Source organism: Sinocyclocheilus grahami, unplaced genomic scaffold (assembly GCF_001515645.1).
Source record: "Sinocyclocheilus grahami isolate Dianchi unplaced genomic scaffold, SAMN03320097.WGS_v1.1 scaffold287.1, whole genome shotgun sequence".
Classification (NCBI taxonomy): Eukaryota; Metazoa; Chordata; class Actinopteri; order Cypriniformes; family Cyprinidae; genus Sinocyclocheilus; species Sinocyclocheilus grahami.
In genome coordinates, this window is record NW_015505466.1 from 571,538 (window position 1) to 587,660 (window position 16,123).

Below are 16,123 nucleotides of genomic sequence, written 5' to 3' on the forward strand. Positions count from 1 at the left end.
AAATTAATCCTGACCTGTATCACAGCTGGTACAGTTAGCAGGACCAGCATCAACGCACTGAGCACAAGTGTGATCACAGAGGTGACACTGTCCACTGGATGGGTACTTCCCATTTGAGCAGCTGACCACACATCGGCCCTCATCCAGCCAACTACAAGAGCCAGACAGAGGAAATGCATATTAGTGGCAAATAACTGTACAATAAAATACAATGAAATAATTAAGCAAAATTAAAATTACAATAATTAAGAACTTTTTCTGTTTTTGAAAGTAGTCTCTTTATTTGATCAAAAACACAGTACTATAGTTGTTCATTAGTGAAAAAATATTATTGCCGTTTAAAAAAATGTTTTATATTTTGCTATATTATAAAATATAATTTATTCCTGTGATGGCAAAACTGAATTTTTCAGCATTACTCCAGTGTCACGTGATCCTTCAGAAATCATTTGAATATGCTGATTTGGTGCTCAATTGTTATTAATTATTATTGGTACTCAATACTCAATTATTATATAATATATTGATTATCAAAAATGCTGCATAATATAATAAGTAATTGTCGAAATTGTTTCTTACTGTGTGTTGGAGCAGCTGAGACAGTCCACAATCGTTGGACCTTTACATTTATGACAGGACTCATCACATGGTTGACACTCTCCACTCTCATCCTGATATTCCCCTTTAAACACAAACATAAATCGGTTACAATTATATATTTAAGGTGTCCTTGTTACACATGTTACATGTAATTACTATTATAACAACAATACATTATGCATAATTACATGCAAGTAACCCTAAGCCACACCCTAATCTTAACCCCAACCATATAGTAAGTACATGTAGTTAATTAATATTACTCAGTACTTAGATGTATAATTACACTGTAACAAGGACACCTTAAAATAAAGAGTTACCATGAAATGTTACAACAACTCTACTTTATATCAACTGGTTACATTTTCCGGTTGGAAAAAACAGAACTTACCATCAACACAGTTGTGGCTGAGAACACACACACCGTCCAGTAGTGTGTGTCCATCTACACACTCACTGCAGTTTTCTTTACTTGGCCCCACACAAGCCAGACAGCTCGCATCACACCTGCACATATATACACACACTTAAGAATCAAAATACAGGTAGGAAATTATGATAAATGCTGAAAGGATGAGAGGTTGTAGCACACACCTTTTACAGGTGCTCTGAGTGTCTGTGCTGTCAGAGTTCGGTTGTACAGCGTAGAAACCTTGACTGCAGGAGGACACACATCTCCAGTTCTCCATCAAGTAGCCTTCAGCACAGCGATTACATGACTCTAGACCTGCAGCTGTAGAAAAGACATGATCCTATCACATCTACACAAATGCAAACTCAGCTAAAGGCACAAAATGTCATAGTCACAAGATCCTGTACAGGATTCCTACTGGAATTTGATCACAATTCTGAACCAAATCTTAATGATCATATGTATATTATACACTAGAATTACTTGTTTGATAGTCATAAATAAATAAAATAAAGTATATAGTTGGTACACAGTGTTGGGGAGTAACTAGTTACATATAACGTAATTACGTAATTTAATTACAAAATAAATGTAACTGTAATCTGTTACAGTTACTGAGAAAAAAATCTGTAATTAAATTACAGTTACTCATGAAAATGTTTACAAATGATTACAAAGGGAGTTACATCTGAATATATTCACACACATACAGATTTGACTGATTTCCTTACAAAACTACATTGACTTCTGTAAAATATGCGACATATTTGAATATGGGACACAAGCTTATTTGATAACTTTTTATTTCCTTTTTGGGTTTATTATTGGGTTTATTTTTTAAATTAACTGTTTTTTCAAAGGCATTGTTAGATGCCAGTGTTTCCTGTCATAGCTATTCAAAAACAGTATCATAGCTATTAAATTATATCTTATGATTTTAAAGCAGTATTTAACCTCAGAATGATCTCAAAGTAAACGAAGTGCTAAAGTCTTATTTTTTGGTGGTGGCTGTGGTTTAAAAAAAATAAAAATTATTAAAATCTTAATTCAAGTGAAGAAGGATTTTGAAGTCTGACAGTAATCGATGTTTCTAGGCCCAAATGCTTTATCGGATCTCAGAATAAAACAACAAACAGTGCTAATATATACTTAAGGTGTGCTGTAGTAGAACCAAAAAAATCATGATCCTAATCTTTATCTATTTGATACATTATAACAAGCACAGGGTTTCCAGCATTTAGACATTAGATATTAACATCATCACACCATGTACTACTTATCATTACTTAATGTTCATTTAAATAATTAAAAGTATCATGAACATTTTTAAAGAAAATTAAGTATATATGATTTATGTATTTCCAGGGGTCAATGATCTCTTGCTAAAAATCTAATCATAAGGGTATGCTATTGATAATCATAAAGTATTTTGGGCATTTTTTATTTATTTTATTTTATTTTATTGAAATCTTTAATGAAATTACTATTAGGATCCTTTATGACTGGTTTAACATGATGATTTGAGTTAGGAATCCGTCTACAATCCTAGGGACAGTGGTTCTCAACCTGGAGGCTGGGACCCACTAAGGAGTTTCAGCAAACTTTTAAGGGGCCTGCAGGATGAGTTAAAATCTATTTAAAATGAGGCAAAACAAGTGTTAGAATAAGCTAAAACAATGGTTTATTTCCTTTGAAGGACCAGGGTTCCTGCTGTCTTGGAAAACCTAGATATATTAAATGAGGAAGCTGTCATGAATCCTGTCCGTGGTCTTCTGTCTGCTCACCACCAGAGGTCGCCTTCCGATTACATTGACTCTCACACTACACAAACTGTTACACGTCACCCTGGACTACATTTCCCATGCTCCATTGCGCTAATCACAAGCTCACCTGAAACCAATCACACACACTATATAGCACCCACTCAGATCCTGTTTAGATCGCAGAGTATTGTTTGCGTGTATCGCTGTCTTGCATTAGCAACTTTACGGAGCCTGTTCCCCGGTTCTAGTTTCATGTTCCCAGTTCTAGTCTGAGTCTAGCCACGTCGTGTTGCCTGATTGCATGTTTCTTGATCACTTTGCCTGTCTTGGATTTTTCTCTTGTTTTGTCGTTTGGACTCTGTTTGCCCCTTGCCTGGATTTTTGCATGTTTTTGGATTACCTTTACTTCGCTCTCTGGATTACGTTTGCCATTGTTTGACCCATGCCTGTATATGGATTACTCTTTCGTCATGCTTTGTCTATATTTGTTTGCTGGTGTCTGACCCAAGTCTGTTTTGACTGTTTAAGAATAAAGCTTTGCAGATGGATCCACACGTCTCTCGTCGTTCGCCCCGTAACAGAAGCCTAATTTTAAAAGTATGGTTTGTAGACCTGGAAAAGTCATTTAAGTAAAGTCTTAAAAAATATATACAGTATATTTCCTTATCCATTAAATCACAAACAACAGGAAAAGACATGTAAATTAATTATTTAAAAAGAGTGGGAACCCTAAAGAATATAAAACCTCCAAAACTTCTGGAATCTTGGAATGTAAATATTTACATTTTATTTATTTATATACTTAAACTAGAAGTAGATTTAAATAATATATTAAAATAAGTTTTGAAAACAAAAAGTCTATGAAGCCTATGGAGTATATGTAGTCTATTTTTGTGGAGAATGTGGCCCCCCTTAGAGCCAAAAAGGTTGAGAACCACTGTTCTAGGGTTGGACTCAGGCATGTTGATCTGAATACATTTGGTGGGATGTCATTGATTAAGTAAAGTCTTAAAAAATATATACAGTATATTTCCTTATCCATTAAATCACAAACAACAGGAAAAGACATGTAAATTAATTATTTAAAAAGAGTGGGAACCCTAAAGAATATAAAACCTCCAAAACTTCTGGAATCTTGGAATGTAAATATTTACATTTTATTTATTTATATACTTAAACTAGAAGTAGATTTAAATAATATATTAAAATAAGTTTTGAAAACAAAAAGTCTATGAAGCCTATGGAGTATATATAGTCTATTTTTGTGGAGAATGTGGCCCCCCTTAGAGCCAAAAAGGTTGAGAACCACTGTTCTAGGGTTGGACTCAGGCATGTTGATCTGAATACATTTGGTGGGATGTCATTGTTAGTGTATTGTATTTTTGTGGATTGTACCAGCACATGTAGCACAGGCTGGGTGGCAGGGCTCACATGAGTCCTCTGGCTCACTGTAGTAACGGCCCACCTCACAACTCTTCTGACATCTGTTCCCCACCAGACTGAAAGAGACAGTCATCTTTCATTACAATGAAAAGACTTGGCTACATTTTGTCATGAAATTCAAATATTTTATTAAAATCTATTACCTTGTGCCATCAGAGCACTCCGTGCAAATGGAGGCTGAGGTGCATTTCATACAGTTCTCATTATTACACTTCCTACACACGTTTTCCTCTGCATGGCAAAAACATTAATAACAAAAAATTTGTCAAAGGTATGTCAACACTGAAAGTGAAGTTTAAAATACAGCTATGTACTTTGGACCAATTGCGATGTTGTGGTTGGGGTTTCAAATCTATTGGCTATAAACTAAAAAAAGAACATTTTGTGCAGTGGAAAGGATTCAAGGACATTAAATGTTTGTCTTGGAACCACAGATGACAATAAAGAGCCTTTATTTTTAGAAGTATTTCCTTTGAGTAAACAAGTAACTGGCTAGTTTTGGTGGCATCACTCTTACCGTGGTAAAGATAGTAGCCATCCTCACAGTTGGTCACACAGTTGTTCTTTTCCTCATTCAGATGATATCCAGATTTACAGGCTGTGCACTGATCACTGCGGCTGCCCAAACATGACTTGCAGGAGGAGTAACACTTTTTACACCTTTTCTTATCCCCCCAGTACCCGCTTGGACACTCGGACACACAGGTCCTGAAAAATGAGTTGTGCAGTATTATCAAAAACCTTGTGAAGGAGAGAGAGAGACAGTGAGACAGGGAGAAAAAAGTACAGAAGTAAAATTTTCTTACCTTGTGTTATTTTTTAACTTTAGGAAAAAGTGCATGCAGGAAACACATTGATGGGGTCCAGGTCCTTCACAACCATCCTCACTACATTCTGGGTCACAAGAGCCTTATATCGAGGAGAGGGAAAATGAAAAGGTATCCCCATATTCAACAGAATTATATATTTACAATAGCCCCAAGAAGTGCCCTTGTGACAAAAGAAGCACACTTTTAGCATATTTGTATAATTACTTTACATACACTTTGATAATGATAATCGAAGGGTGGGAAGTTATAGCCCACTTAAAAATATATGGGCTAAATGTCATTGCATTAGAAAATAATATATTTAACCAAGTGACATTTATTTTACAGAAAAATAGCACAAGAACACTTTTCATACAAAACAAGAGTACTGACTTGCATCCATTAAAAATCCAACCATCACTGTGACCCAGTTAGTAAAAAGTCTTTGAAATATGACTTAAATGGCCTTTGCATACCATGCATTAAGTATCCACTAGATATTATAATAATTTGTTTTTTATTTAAATTATATTATGTACATTTGTTTGGCTTATAAAGGTAAATCACCATTGTACTCCTCTGTGGTGTCATCTTCAGGCAGCAGCTGGGCAGAGCGGGGCTGCTCATGTCGAATGTATGGATGTGTGGATGTTCCATAAAGCACCAGGGAGCATTCTACCAGTTTCCCTAATGTAAACAACAAAGAAGGAAAAACATTTTACTGTATATTCTATGGCAGGTGCACTTGACTTTTTGTACATATACCATGGATGTTAACACAATATACTTTGAATACTTTGAAGTATCTTGAAGTTGGAGTACCAATTAAATGGTATTACATGGATATGGTAGTCATGTATATCATAGTACTATAGAGTTAGTACTAGGTGGTGCATGCACAAAAAAAAAAAAAGGTTCTTCAGCGGTTCTTTGGGGGGGTTGAGGGGCTATATAGCACCACTTCCATACAAAAAACCCATTAAGCACCTGGTTAAAATAGAGTGTATTTCCTGAAGATAACGTTGTTCTCAACATTCTTGCCTAAAATCAATGGAGTAGAATAGGGTTCCTCTTCTGGTTCTACATAGCACCATTTGATAAAGGTCCTGTATAGCACCTTTAAAGATAGGTGCAATATAGCACTTAAAGGGTTAGTTCACCCAAAAATGAAAATTCTGTCATTAATTACTCACCCTCATGCTGTTCCAAACCCGTAAGACCCGTAAAACCCATAAATTCGGAACACAATTTAAAAGGGGTCATATGATGAGATTTCAATTTTTCCTTTCTCTTTGGAGTGTTACAAGCTCTTGGTGCATAAAGAAGATCTGTAAAGTTGCAAAGACTAAAGTCTCAAATCCAAAGAGATATTCTTTATACAAGTTAAGAGTCAACCACGCCTACCTAAAATTCTGATTCACAGATTGAAAGTAAGTTTTTTATATTTAAAGAATTTGCCACTGACGATTCAAACGCCAGTTTTGAGCAGTGTAGAGTAGCGTTTGTAGTTTGTAATTTCTCCGATCACAAATGCAAATATGGTTTTATGTTTACACGGCGCGATGCAATGCAATGCGTAAAATGACAGTATAGTAATTATGTCCCCATTGGATGCAACAAATGCCTCGTTTATAATGGGTTTTAATGTTTTTGTCTCGTCGCTCCAGCCGGGACAAGGCATCACAATATGGCAAGGGACGTAACATTTCCGTCACACACTTGAGGTATTCGGCCAATCACAACGCACTGGATAGCTGGCAAATCAGAGCACACCTAGCTTTTCAGACCGATGAGCTTTGTAAAAATCGACGCGTTTCAGAAAGGCGGGGCATAGAGGAGAAACAATAATGTACAGTATGTGGAAAACAATGTGTTTTTTTAACCTTAAACCGCATAAACACATTTCATTACACCAAATACACAAAATAATGTTATTTTTAGCAACATCATATGACCCCTTTAAAATATTTTTGATGATACTCATGATACTGTCGTGAACACGCGTCCACAAGTGATGCAGTAGAGACGAAAATGTGGAATAAAGTCATTATTTTTGTTTTCTTTGCGCAAAAAAGTATTCTCATAGCTTCGTAACTTTACAGTTGAACCACTGATGTCACACGGACTACTTTGTCAATCATCTTGGTACTTTTCTGGACCTTGAACGTGGTAGTTACCTTGCTGTCTATGGGAGGGTTAGAGAGCCCTCATATTTCATCAAAAATATCTTAAATTGTGTTCCGAAGATGAACTTATGTCTATGTCTTACGGGTTTCGAACAACACAAGGGTGAGTAATTAATGACATAATTTTAAAGTGGTTCCCCTTTGATTATTTTCAAGCCAACAAACCACTTTTAATGCTATGTAGCACCATTTTTGTTCAGAGTGTGGGCACCTAATCGGCTGTTTCTTCGTGGAGATGGCGAGTCCCTGATGTCCAGGATCCAGTCTCCTGCTGGTCTTTCACCCCAGCAGTGAGTCGTCATGAATTCCCACTTAAGGAAACCCTCATTGGAGTGGTCATTCGGTCTGAAAGGAAATAGCACCAGAATAATTGAAGCAAGGTAATCCCAAAGAATTAGTGGGAAAAATGTGCATTTGGTGAAATTTCTGATATTTATATGGCCAAGTAAGATGAAATTCTGATAGCTTGTAATGTAAATCAATGAAACCTTTACAACAGGATAACAGACTAAATGTGCATACTATAAATATTAGTTGTCACTCTATGTCTCCCAATACTACTGTATGTCTATGGCACTGTAGTTTTTATTATGTTTAGATTTTATGATTGAGAGATGTACAAATAAACATTCATCAAAAGCCTGATCTATCATATTTGATACTCATTTTAACAAGATTTTTCTAAAACATTATGTATTTACAATCAGGTAAACCTAAGTTGCTTCAGTCCAGTAAGTGTTCATCTTGAAATATTACCAGCAATACGACATTTATTCTTACATTTACTTTATAAAAATCCATAAAAAATGTCACCGTAAAAAGTCATGTTAACCATGAGCTGAAGGTGGACCTTTTTTAAATTCTACTAAACAGGCCTTTTACCTGCTAAACAAATAATAATTTAGAGGCCTCATACATTTAATCAAATATGATATAGTAGGCTTTGAAGGGTGAATCATGTACTGTATTTCAATTAATACAGTTATTATTTTAATTCCAACCCATCAGAACTGGCTCAGTATATTTGTACCTGTTTGAGAGAAGCTGAGATCTGGTTCCAGCAGGTGATGTCAGTGTGATTGACAGGTCTCCACGGTGAGGATGTGTGATTGTGACACGTACAACCACATGCTCCAGATAAACCACCCGCTGCAGACGCTGAGAAGAGCAGCCTGAGGACTTAAACACTGACCTCAGCACCCTCTCTGCACTGATGATCCTGAGATACATGCAGACAAAAGTACCATGGCATTACTATGATATTCTCTGACATATTTTGGAGGACCATGTAAATACAATGGTATAAGAATATGGTAATTAAATACCATAGTATACTGTATGTGACTAAACCATGGTACCACCATGGTACTTGAAATAATAAGTGCTAAAAAGCATAAAGTTTATAAGCAAACAGTTACCTGGTAGTCTGGACTGTGTTTTCCTCACACACGTGTTGAGGAGGCACCTGCTTCCAGGTCTCTGCTTCCTTCACCATGGCTTCAGCATCCATCAAACCAAATCCATAAAGGTGACTAACTGCACAACAGCCAATGATCAAACAGTTTATTACATACTGCCAGTGATTGCAAGCTTTACTTCACATGCAATTGCATGTTCAATAATTATTGATTGCATAAATGTATGTACTACCAAATGTATGCTGTAACTACACCATCCTGTTCTAAAATTATATTTAATATTTTGTGTTTATGTCACGGGTTGCTGGTTAAAGGAGCTTGAAGGAGTACAAAGGAGGCAGACAATCAAACGAACAGATTCTTTAATAAATCTTCATGGGAGAACAGGTGAAAACAACCACTTAACACGACGGAGACAGGACAAAGAAACTGAGGAAAGGCAGGGCTATAAATACTAAACCAAACGATGGAATAATAAGATGATTAATGAACACAGGTGGAAACTAATGAACTAATCAAGCAACACAGGATATATATATATATATATATATATATATATATATATATATATATACAGTATATTCCCTATTGATTTCCCTATAAATATATTAGAAGAATGATGGTTAATATGTTTTAGAAGTAGTACAGTAGTCAAGATTTATAAATTAGATCAGGTGTGTAATCTTGATGATGATGTGATATTGAATTGTATTCTAAGATTTTTTTCTCGAAGGACATTGTGCTGTCGTGCTTTTTTTTTATTTTTTTTTTTACTATGATTAGTTTTTAATCTAAATTAAATACATCCTGAATAATATATCATAAGTGACATTTCCAGGCTAATTTTACCATCATGACCAGCTCCATTGCTCTGCCAGTCTGAAGTATTCAGGTGACCAGGGCGTGAAGTTTTCACCACAATGTGCTGAACGTCTCTCCAGGTCAGAGCTGGACTGAGCATGAAAAAACAAAGAGATGAGTTTATTCATCAAATGCTCAACAAGGATGGCAGTAAATATTTTATCCTACAGCATGATTGGCTCAATAAGACCTGTATGTGAAGCTTAGATCTCATGAGCAAATGTAAGGATAAAAGAAACTCAGATACTTTGATCTTCTGAGACAGACAATACACACACAGTGCATTAACATACAGACATCTGTTTCCGCATCTCACTGAGAGAAACTGCGGGAAAACGTCTCTCACATATGCATTGGTTCCTCCTCATCCCCTTCCTTCCCCGCACCCATCCTTCTCTTCCCCCAGCTCACTCAGAATGGTCAATGGTAGAATATAATGTTCTATATGAATGCAAATAAGATTTACAGTCATGTTTGGTGTCATTTGAATAGTCTTAGGGCGAGTGGTACAATGGTCTTAATCTTACAAAAGTAGACTAAAAGATGATACAGATCCTAAGAGTTAAGAGATACTTTGATTACTGTAGATGGATGTTCCATGCAAATGACCTTCTGTTCCCACTGAGGTGCAAACCACCCAGGTCTGGGACCTGGGTTAATGGAAATTCCAATTGTTTGTACATGCCTCCACTTGGGGGATGTTTTATCTTGGTTTTGTATTTAAAGGATTCCAGCAAAAGGGTCGGGGCGATTCTGTAGTCAGAGAGCCCGTAGTATGGAGTGTCTCCACATACTCTGTACTATGTATTTTGCTGAAGTCAGGTGTGCGTCCTTTGCTCTTAGATTTATCTTTGAGAATTTGATGTCTTGTAATGATTTGATAATTGATTAGATAATTGGCATAATACATATTTACCTGACTGATAATAAATTGTTATGTTTGAATTCATTCTGATTACTCTGAAGTTATTTTCTCAAATAGATTATGTGAAGGCTTATGTTTCCGCAAAGCTGCGTCCAGGGTTAAGTGCATACTAAATCTCAGGTTAGATGGAGCATGGGCACATCAGGCGAGGTTATGGGTTTCTGACTAACCGCTTGATCTTAGTTTAAGTTGTACTCAGTTACGTTAACCATGTATATGATTTCAGCGTTAATTAAGTTGTATGGAGTTATATAAACTATCGGGGGCTAGACAGAGGGTCTAGCAGAACCGCTGATTAATGTTTGAGCATTACATGGGTAACTGTAGGGGGCTAAACAGACCTACTATTTAAAGCATATTAAATAGTATTAGCCACAAACCTCTGACTAAGGATCAAACTGGTGACTTTGTGATCGTGGGGCCCACGCATAGCGTGGCACCCTGAGTGACATAGATTCCTAATGAACGAGTAAATATAAAGTAAAGAGTTAACTAGAATAATCGAATGTCAGAATAATTAGAGACCGACAAACAACCAATTTGCCTTTCAACCTAAATTCGAGGTCATACTAAAATGGAGTCAGATTAGATAACAAAATGGAGTCAGATTTGAATTAAACCTAAATTGAATAACTCTGCGTGCTGAAAAGACTGAACACGCAAGAAACCTTCATCCACCACTGGATAGTCAAAGTTTTGTAATGAGGTGATCCAAGATAAGTCTTTCACTCTTGCCAGTTGGCAGAACTTCAGGCTCACCAGATCACCAGATGTGATTTGACCACAAAGCACTTGCCAGATCTAACAGATAGATGATGGCTTTCCTAATCAAGTCCAATCAGTATAATCAAATACAGCTGGACTCAAATGAAGGTGTAGAACCTTCTCAAGGATGATCAGAAGAAATGGACAGCACCTGAGTTAAATATATGATTGTCACAGCAAAGGGTCTGAATACTTAGGACCATGTGATATTTCAGATTTTCTTTTTTAATAAATCTGCATAAATGTCAACAATTCTGTGTTTTTCTGTCAATATGGGGTGCTGTGTGTACATTAATGAGGAAAAAAAATTAACTTAAATGATTTTAGCAAATGGCTGCAATATAACAAAGAGTGAAAAATTTAAGGGGGTCTGAATACTTTCCGTACCCACTGTAACAGAAAGAGCACAAATAAACCACAACCGCTTACTTTGCCTCCAGTGTGAGGGCGATGATTCCTGCAGCCATGGGGGCCGATGCTGAAGTGCCGGAGTGCTCATCAGTGCAACTCTGCCTCAAATCTGTTGTAACCTGAAAACACACAAATGTATGGAGCCAGTGAGGAAAAACCAACAATTTCTGACAAAGAATCAAACAAATACACACTGAGTGACTCACAACGCCTAAGCTGTGACTGTCTCCACTGCTGTAAGTTGTGGCCAGAGTAGAGGAGCACTCCTCCAGGTACCACGGCTTTCGGCCGATCTGAGTGGTGCTGCCTACTGAGATGGTGTAAATGCTGTTGGTGTAACCGTCACATGAACAGTGGTCTTGACTCTGCCCACCATTTCCTGATGCCCACACAAAGATGGAGCCACGGCCCTTTCTGCCCTGAGAAGCAAAGAAGAATACATGGATGATTACTGTTTAGTTACAATTTTTAACAGTAATTTTACTTGTAATATCTAAAGGAATTGCTATTTAAAAATGAAAAAAAAAAAAAAAACTGCAAGGACACGAAGTAAAAATTAACAGGAGATTTTGTATGTCAGGTGGCAGCCCTTACACATTCAAATGTATTAGTTTTTCTCAAATTATAGTTATGGTTTGCTTCAAACCTGTATTATTTTTATATAATAGCAAAATATATTGTTGCCAAAAACAAAAACATTTATATAAACTATAAATAGTATTAATCATAAAGACCATATGCCATACTTAATATATTTTCTTTAGACATAAGCCAATATGTTATTTAATGCAGGTCAATTTTTTGGCTTTTACAACTTTTCACAAAACAACTAAACATTTTGTTAGTCAATGTTTAATTTAGTTTATACTTACTATAAATTACTATACATAATGTTTACTCTCGTCATAAAAAGAAAACAGAAAAACAATAATTTTCTATTAAACCAATATAAAAATGTGCATTAATTAAATTACATGGTTGTTTCATTTTTTTATGTATTCATTAAATGTAAATATGTAATTAAACACAAATTTAAGTACATTGCACCATCCCTTGTCTTAATTTGATTAAACTGTGATGGCAATGACTTAACTGAAATGAGGGAAGACATTTTACAAATGGTCTAAAATGAGGGACAGGGTTCCCACTCTTTCATGAACACCAGATTCAAGGACTTTCAAGGACTTTTCAAAGAACCATTTATTTTGTATCAAGCACCTATCCAATTCACACCCCAGCATATGTAGTGTCATGAAAGACCTTATTACTTAACATTTCACCACTTACACTTAACATTTACATTAAAAATGTCAGAGTAATAATGTTTTGAATGTGTAGGTTTTATCAATTTAGACCGTTTTGAGCAGTTGTGTTCAAAGGAATTTAATGAAATCCATTGAAGTCAGCACTGGTAATATTCAAATCAAATTCTTAAAATATTGATAAAATATGCATCAAACTGGTTTTTGCTGTAGTTCATGTACAATATTTAATTTTGAAAGAATTTCTCAATTTTTAAATTAATAAAAAGTGGTTAAATTTTGTAATAACATGGTAAAACCTGATAACAAAAAAGTTTGCACATTCACTCAAAAGAGACGTTACTCATTAATAAATAAACTCAAGTCAAAATAATTTAGTAAATTACTTTTTATTGTAAATCCCATTGTTTCATCTTTGACCTACAGGAATGCAGCTGTTCAAACATGCAGCTGCTCAAAACGTCAATATTTAAAAAAATTATTTCACAAACATTTTAAACCTTGTACATGTGCAAATCTGCAAAAAAATATTAAGAAAAGAAATAAAAAATAGGACTTTCTATTTGCTTTTAAACTGTAAATGCTTTTCACTAAGCTGTTTTTCCAATTTTTAAAGTTCTACATTTTCTCCTTAGCTCCATGTTGCAATAAGTTTTGAGAGTGCATTTTTAGTCTATCTCCTATCCTGAAAAGTCTGTCTTGCAGAGACTGACAAAAATGAGCTCCTAAAACTTACTGCCAGATTCTGGAAGATCAATTCTTCAAACAGTGGTACAAGAGGATGTGGTGCTGGTCCTTCAAGAGTCACTCTCAACTTATCTGTCCATAAAGCCTATAAAAATAGTCTTCATGCATTTCACAACACTTCAGCATGTTATTATTATTAAGTAGGGGTCATTTTTTAGGATTTTTTTACCCAAGCAAAGTCTCTGAGAACCTGACACCTTGTAATTCTGGAGACTCCAGGAAGGTTGCCGTTCTGGAAAATGGTGGCACTGGAGAGTAAATGCTAAATGACTAAATTTTGCAGTTAACGTTTGTCTTTTCTTCTTCACCTGTTTTTTTTTCTGACCCCGCTGTCCCAGTTAGCATTTTGCTGACCAATGGTCATGCCTTAACTTTAACTAATGGAACCTTATTGTAAAGTGTTACCGAAATGTCAATGTTAGTTAATGTATTAACTAACATGAACAAACAATGAACAATGCATTTATTACAGTATTTATTAATCTTTGTTAATGTTAGTTCATGAAAATACAGTTGTTCATAGTTAGTTCATGTTAATTCACAGCGCATTAACTAATGTTAACAAGCGCAACTTTTGATTTTAATAATGCAGTAGTAAATGTTGAAATTAACATTAACTAAGATTAATAAATGCTGTAGAAGTATTGTTCATGCTTAGTTCATGTTAACTAAAGTAGTTAACTAATGTTAACTAATGAACCTTATTGTAAAGTGTTACCGACATTTCTGTATTGCATTAGTTTTTAATATTTCTCATGGGGATTTAATCATTTTTGACTTCTCAGTCTGAGTTAAATCTCTTTTTTTTGGCTCATTCCATCCGTAGAAAACCTGCCTAATAATTCTGCACACCTTAATAAGGAGTTTTTCATTTCCAGCCTTCATGGACAATTATATATCACTTCTAAATGATTAACTACAAAAATAATAGTAGTTATTAAGATTGATGTGGTTTGGAATTGGTAAAATGTGCTTGGAAAAAAATTTGATCAGAATATCAACGTCCATAATAATTATGCATGCACTGTAAGATGTGCTCCCTTTACACAGAGTGCCGCTATTTCGCTATATCGAAAGTGAAATTGAACAGCAAGCGCTTATTCAAATGCGATTTCAATACCCCGCATATTGATATCGGCTCCCTGATGTGCGAAAATTATGGGGTTAATGTAAAAAATATATATTTTGACTGAAAATATTTCCTCAGCCAAACCCCATTCCACAGCCATACCTGTCACACACCCAGTTTAAGAGCAGTGTTTTTCTTCTTGTAGTTACGAGCGCTTGTCCTCCTAATTAAATAATTTAGGAGCACCTTCTGATCAATAATAAAAAATTCTGATCAAAAATTAGCCTTCATAATACGAGCTGACATTTGACTCAAAGTGATTTCAGGGGCATTTTCTTTTTACCTTTGTAAATGCATTTTTCTAATTTTATTAAATGTACGCAGTGCTTCTTCTAGGATTTTTTCCAGCTGTGGTGGCAGGACTATTTCTCATGGACCATGCATTTGCGTTTTCATGTGGACGGAGATTTTTTTTTTAAACGGAAGAAGGAAAAACTCAGTTTATAAAAATACACGTGTACATGTGGACATGGGCTTATTTTAACAAAAAAGACAAGTCAATAGTAAATAATAAAATAAGAACAAATAAATTAATGACAATCAATAGCACAAAAAAATAATAATAACAAGAAATGTTTTCAGTTAGGTCTAACTATAATCTATACTCAACTGTAAAATAACACTGGATAGCCTTTCACTGTATAATGAAAGGCAGCAGCAGGTTTATTTAGGCTGCTGTCTCTAAGACCTCATGCACGGATCTAATATACTGATACACTCTCAGCTTTCTCTGATACACTCTATGCTTACTTTTGTTTAGGAGCACTTGTCCTCCTAATTTATATATATATATATATAAAAAAAGGAGCACCTTCTGATCAATAATCAAAAATTCTGATAAAAAATGATCCTTTCTAATACGAGATGACATTTGACTCCTTAAAGTGACTTACAGGAGTATTTTCTTTTTATCTTTGTAATGGCATAATTTTCATCTATGTCAAATTCAAAAATGTATGTTTATAAGCCTTTTAAAATGTCTATTTAAAACAATATAAGAAGTAGAATACGACAAATAAGTTACCAATCATATGAAATTAGTATAAATTAATTAATTTGTACTACAGAGGTGGCACAGAAGTGTACAAAAGTAGGTACATTTTCAGACGTTTAATGAGGCTCAGAGATGGCATGAGTGCAATTAAATTCATACATTCATGTGGAGATTAATGTTTTAAATATAACATTTTGAATACAGAAATATTAAATTATTTAGATAATTGAAATTATACGCTAAAAATTTAACTAAATCCACCAGTAGGTGGCGGTAAGTCACTGATTTTATCACTGAATCATTAATTCAATTGATTCGTTTGAACAGCTGATTCATTCAGGAATGAAATCTTTATGTATGGGTAATCATGAATCACTGACTCACTAGATTCGTTCAAA

At 35.0% G+C, this 16,123-nt stretch overlaps 1 protein-coding gene across 1 annotated transcript in view; it reads right to left on the reverse strand.

Annotated features, from left to right (window-relative positions):
- Positions 1–16,123, reverse strand: part of LOC107600598 (proprotein convertase subtilisin/kexin type 5-like) — a 32,259-nt gene that overhangs the window by 9,693 nt on the left and 6,443 nt on the right. The window contains exons 8-22 of the mRNA XM_016292532.1: positions 11,800–12,012; positions 11,612–11,712; positions 9,481–9,584; positions 8,632–8,749; positions 8,244–8,432; positions 7,425–7,558; positions 5,595–5,714; positions 5,025–5,127; positions 4,736–4,926; positions 4,362–4,449; positions 4,171–4,274; positions 1,195–1,333; positions 992–1,107; positions 580–682; positions 15–151 (exon numbers count right to left, since the gene is read on the reverse strand). Coding sequence (XP_016148018.1) covers positions 15–151; positions 580–682; positions 992–1,107; positions 1,195–1,333; positions 4,171–4,274; positions 4,362–4,449; positions 4,736–4,926; positions 5,025–5,127; positions 5,595–5,714; positions 7,425–7,558; positions 8,244–8,432; positions 8,632–8,749; positions 9,481–9,584; positions 11,612–11,712; positions 11,800–12,012 — 1,960 coding nt within the window. The remainder of the gene's footprint in view (positions 1–14; positions 152–579; positions 683–991; positions 1,108–1,194; positions 1,334–4,170; positions 4,275–4,361; positions 4,450–4,735; positions 4,927–5,024; positions 5,128–5,594; positions 5,715–7,424; positions 7,559–8,243; positions 8,433–8,631; positions 8,750–9,480; positions 9,585–11,611; positions 11,713–11,799; positions 12,013–16,123) is intronic.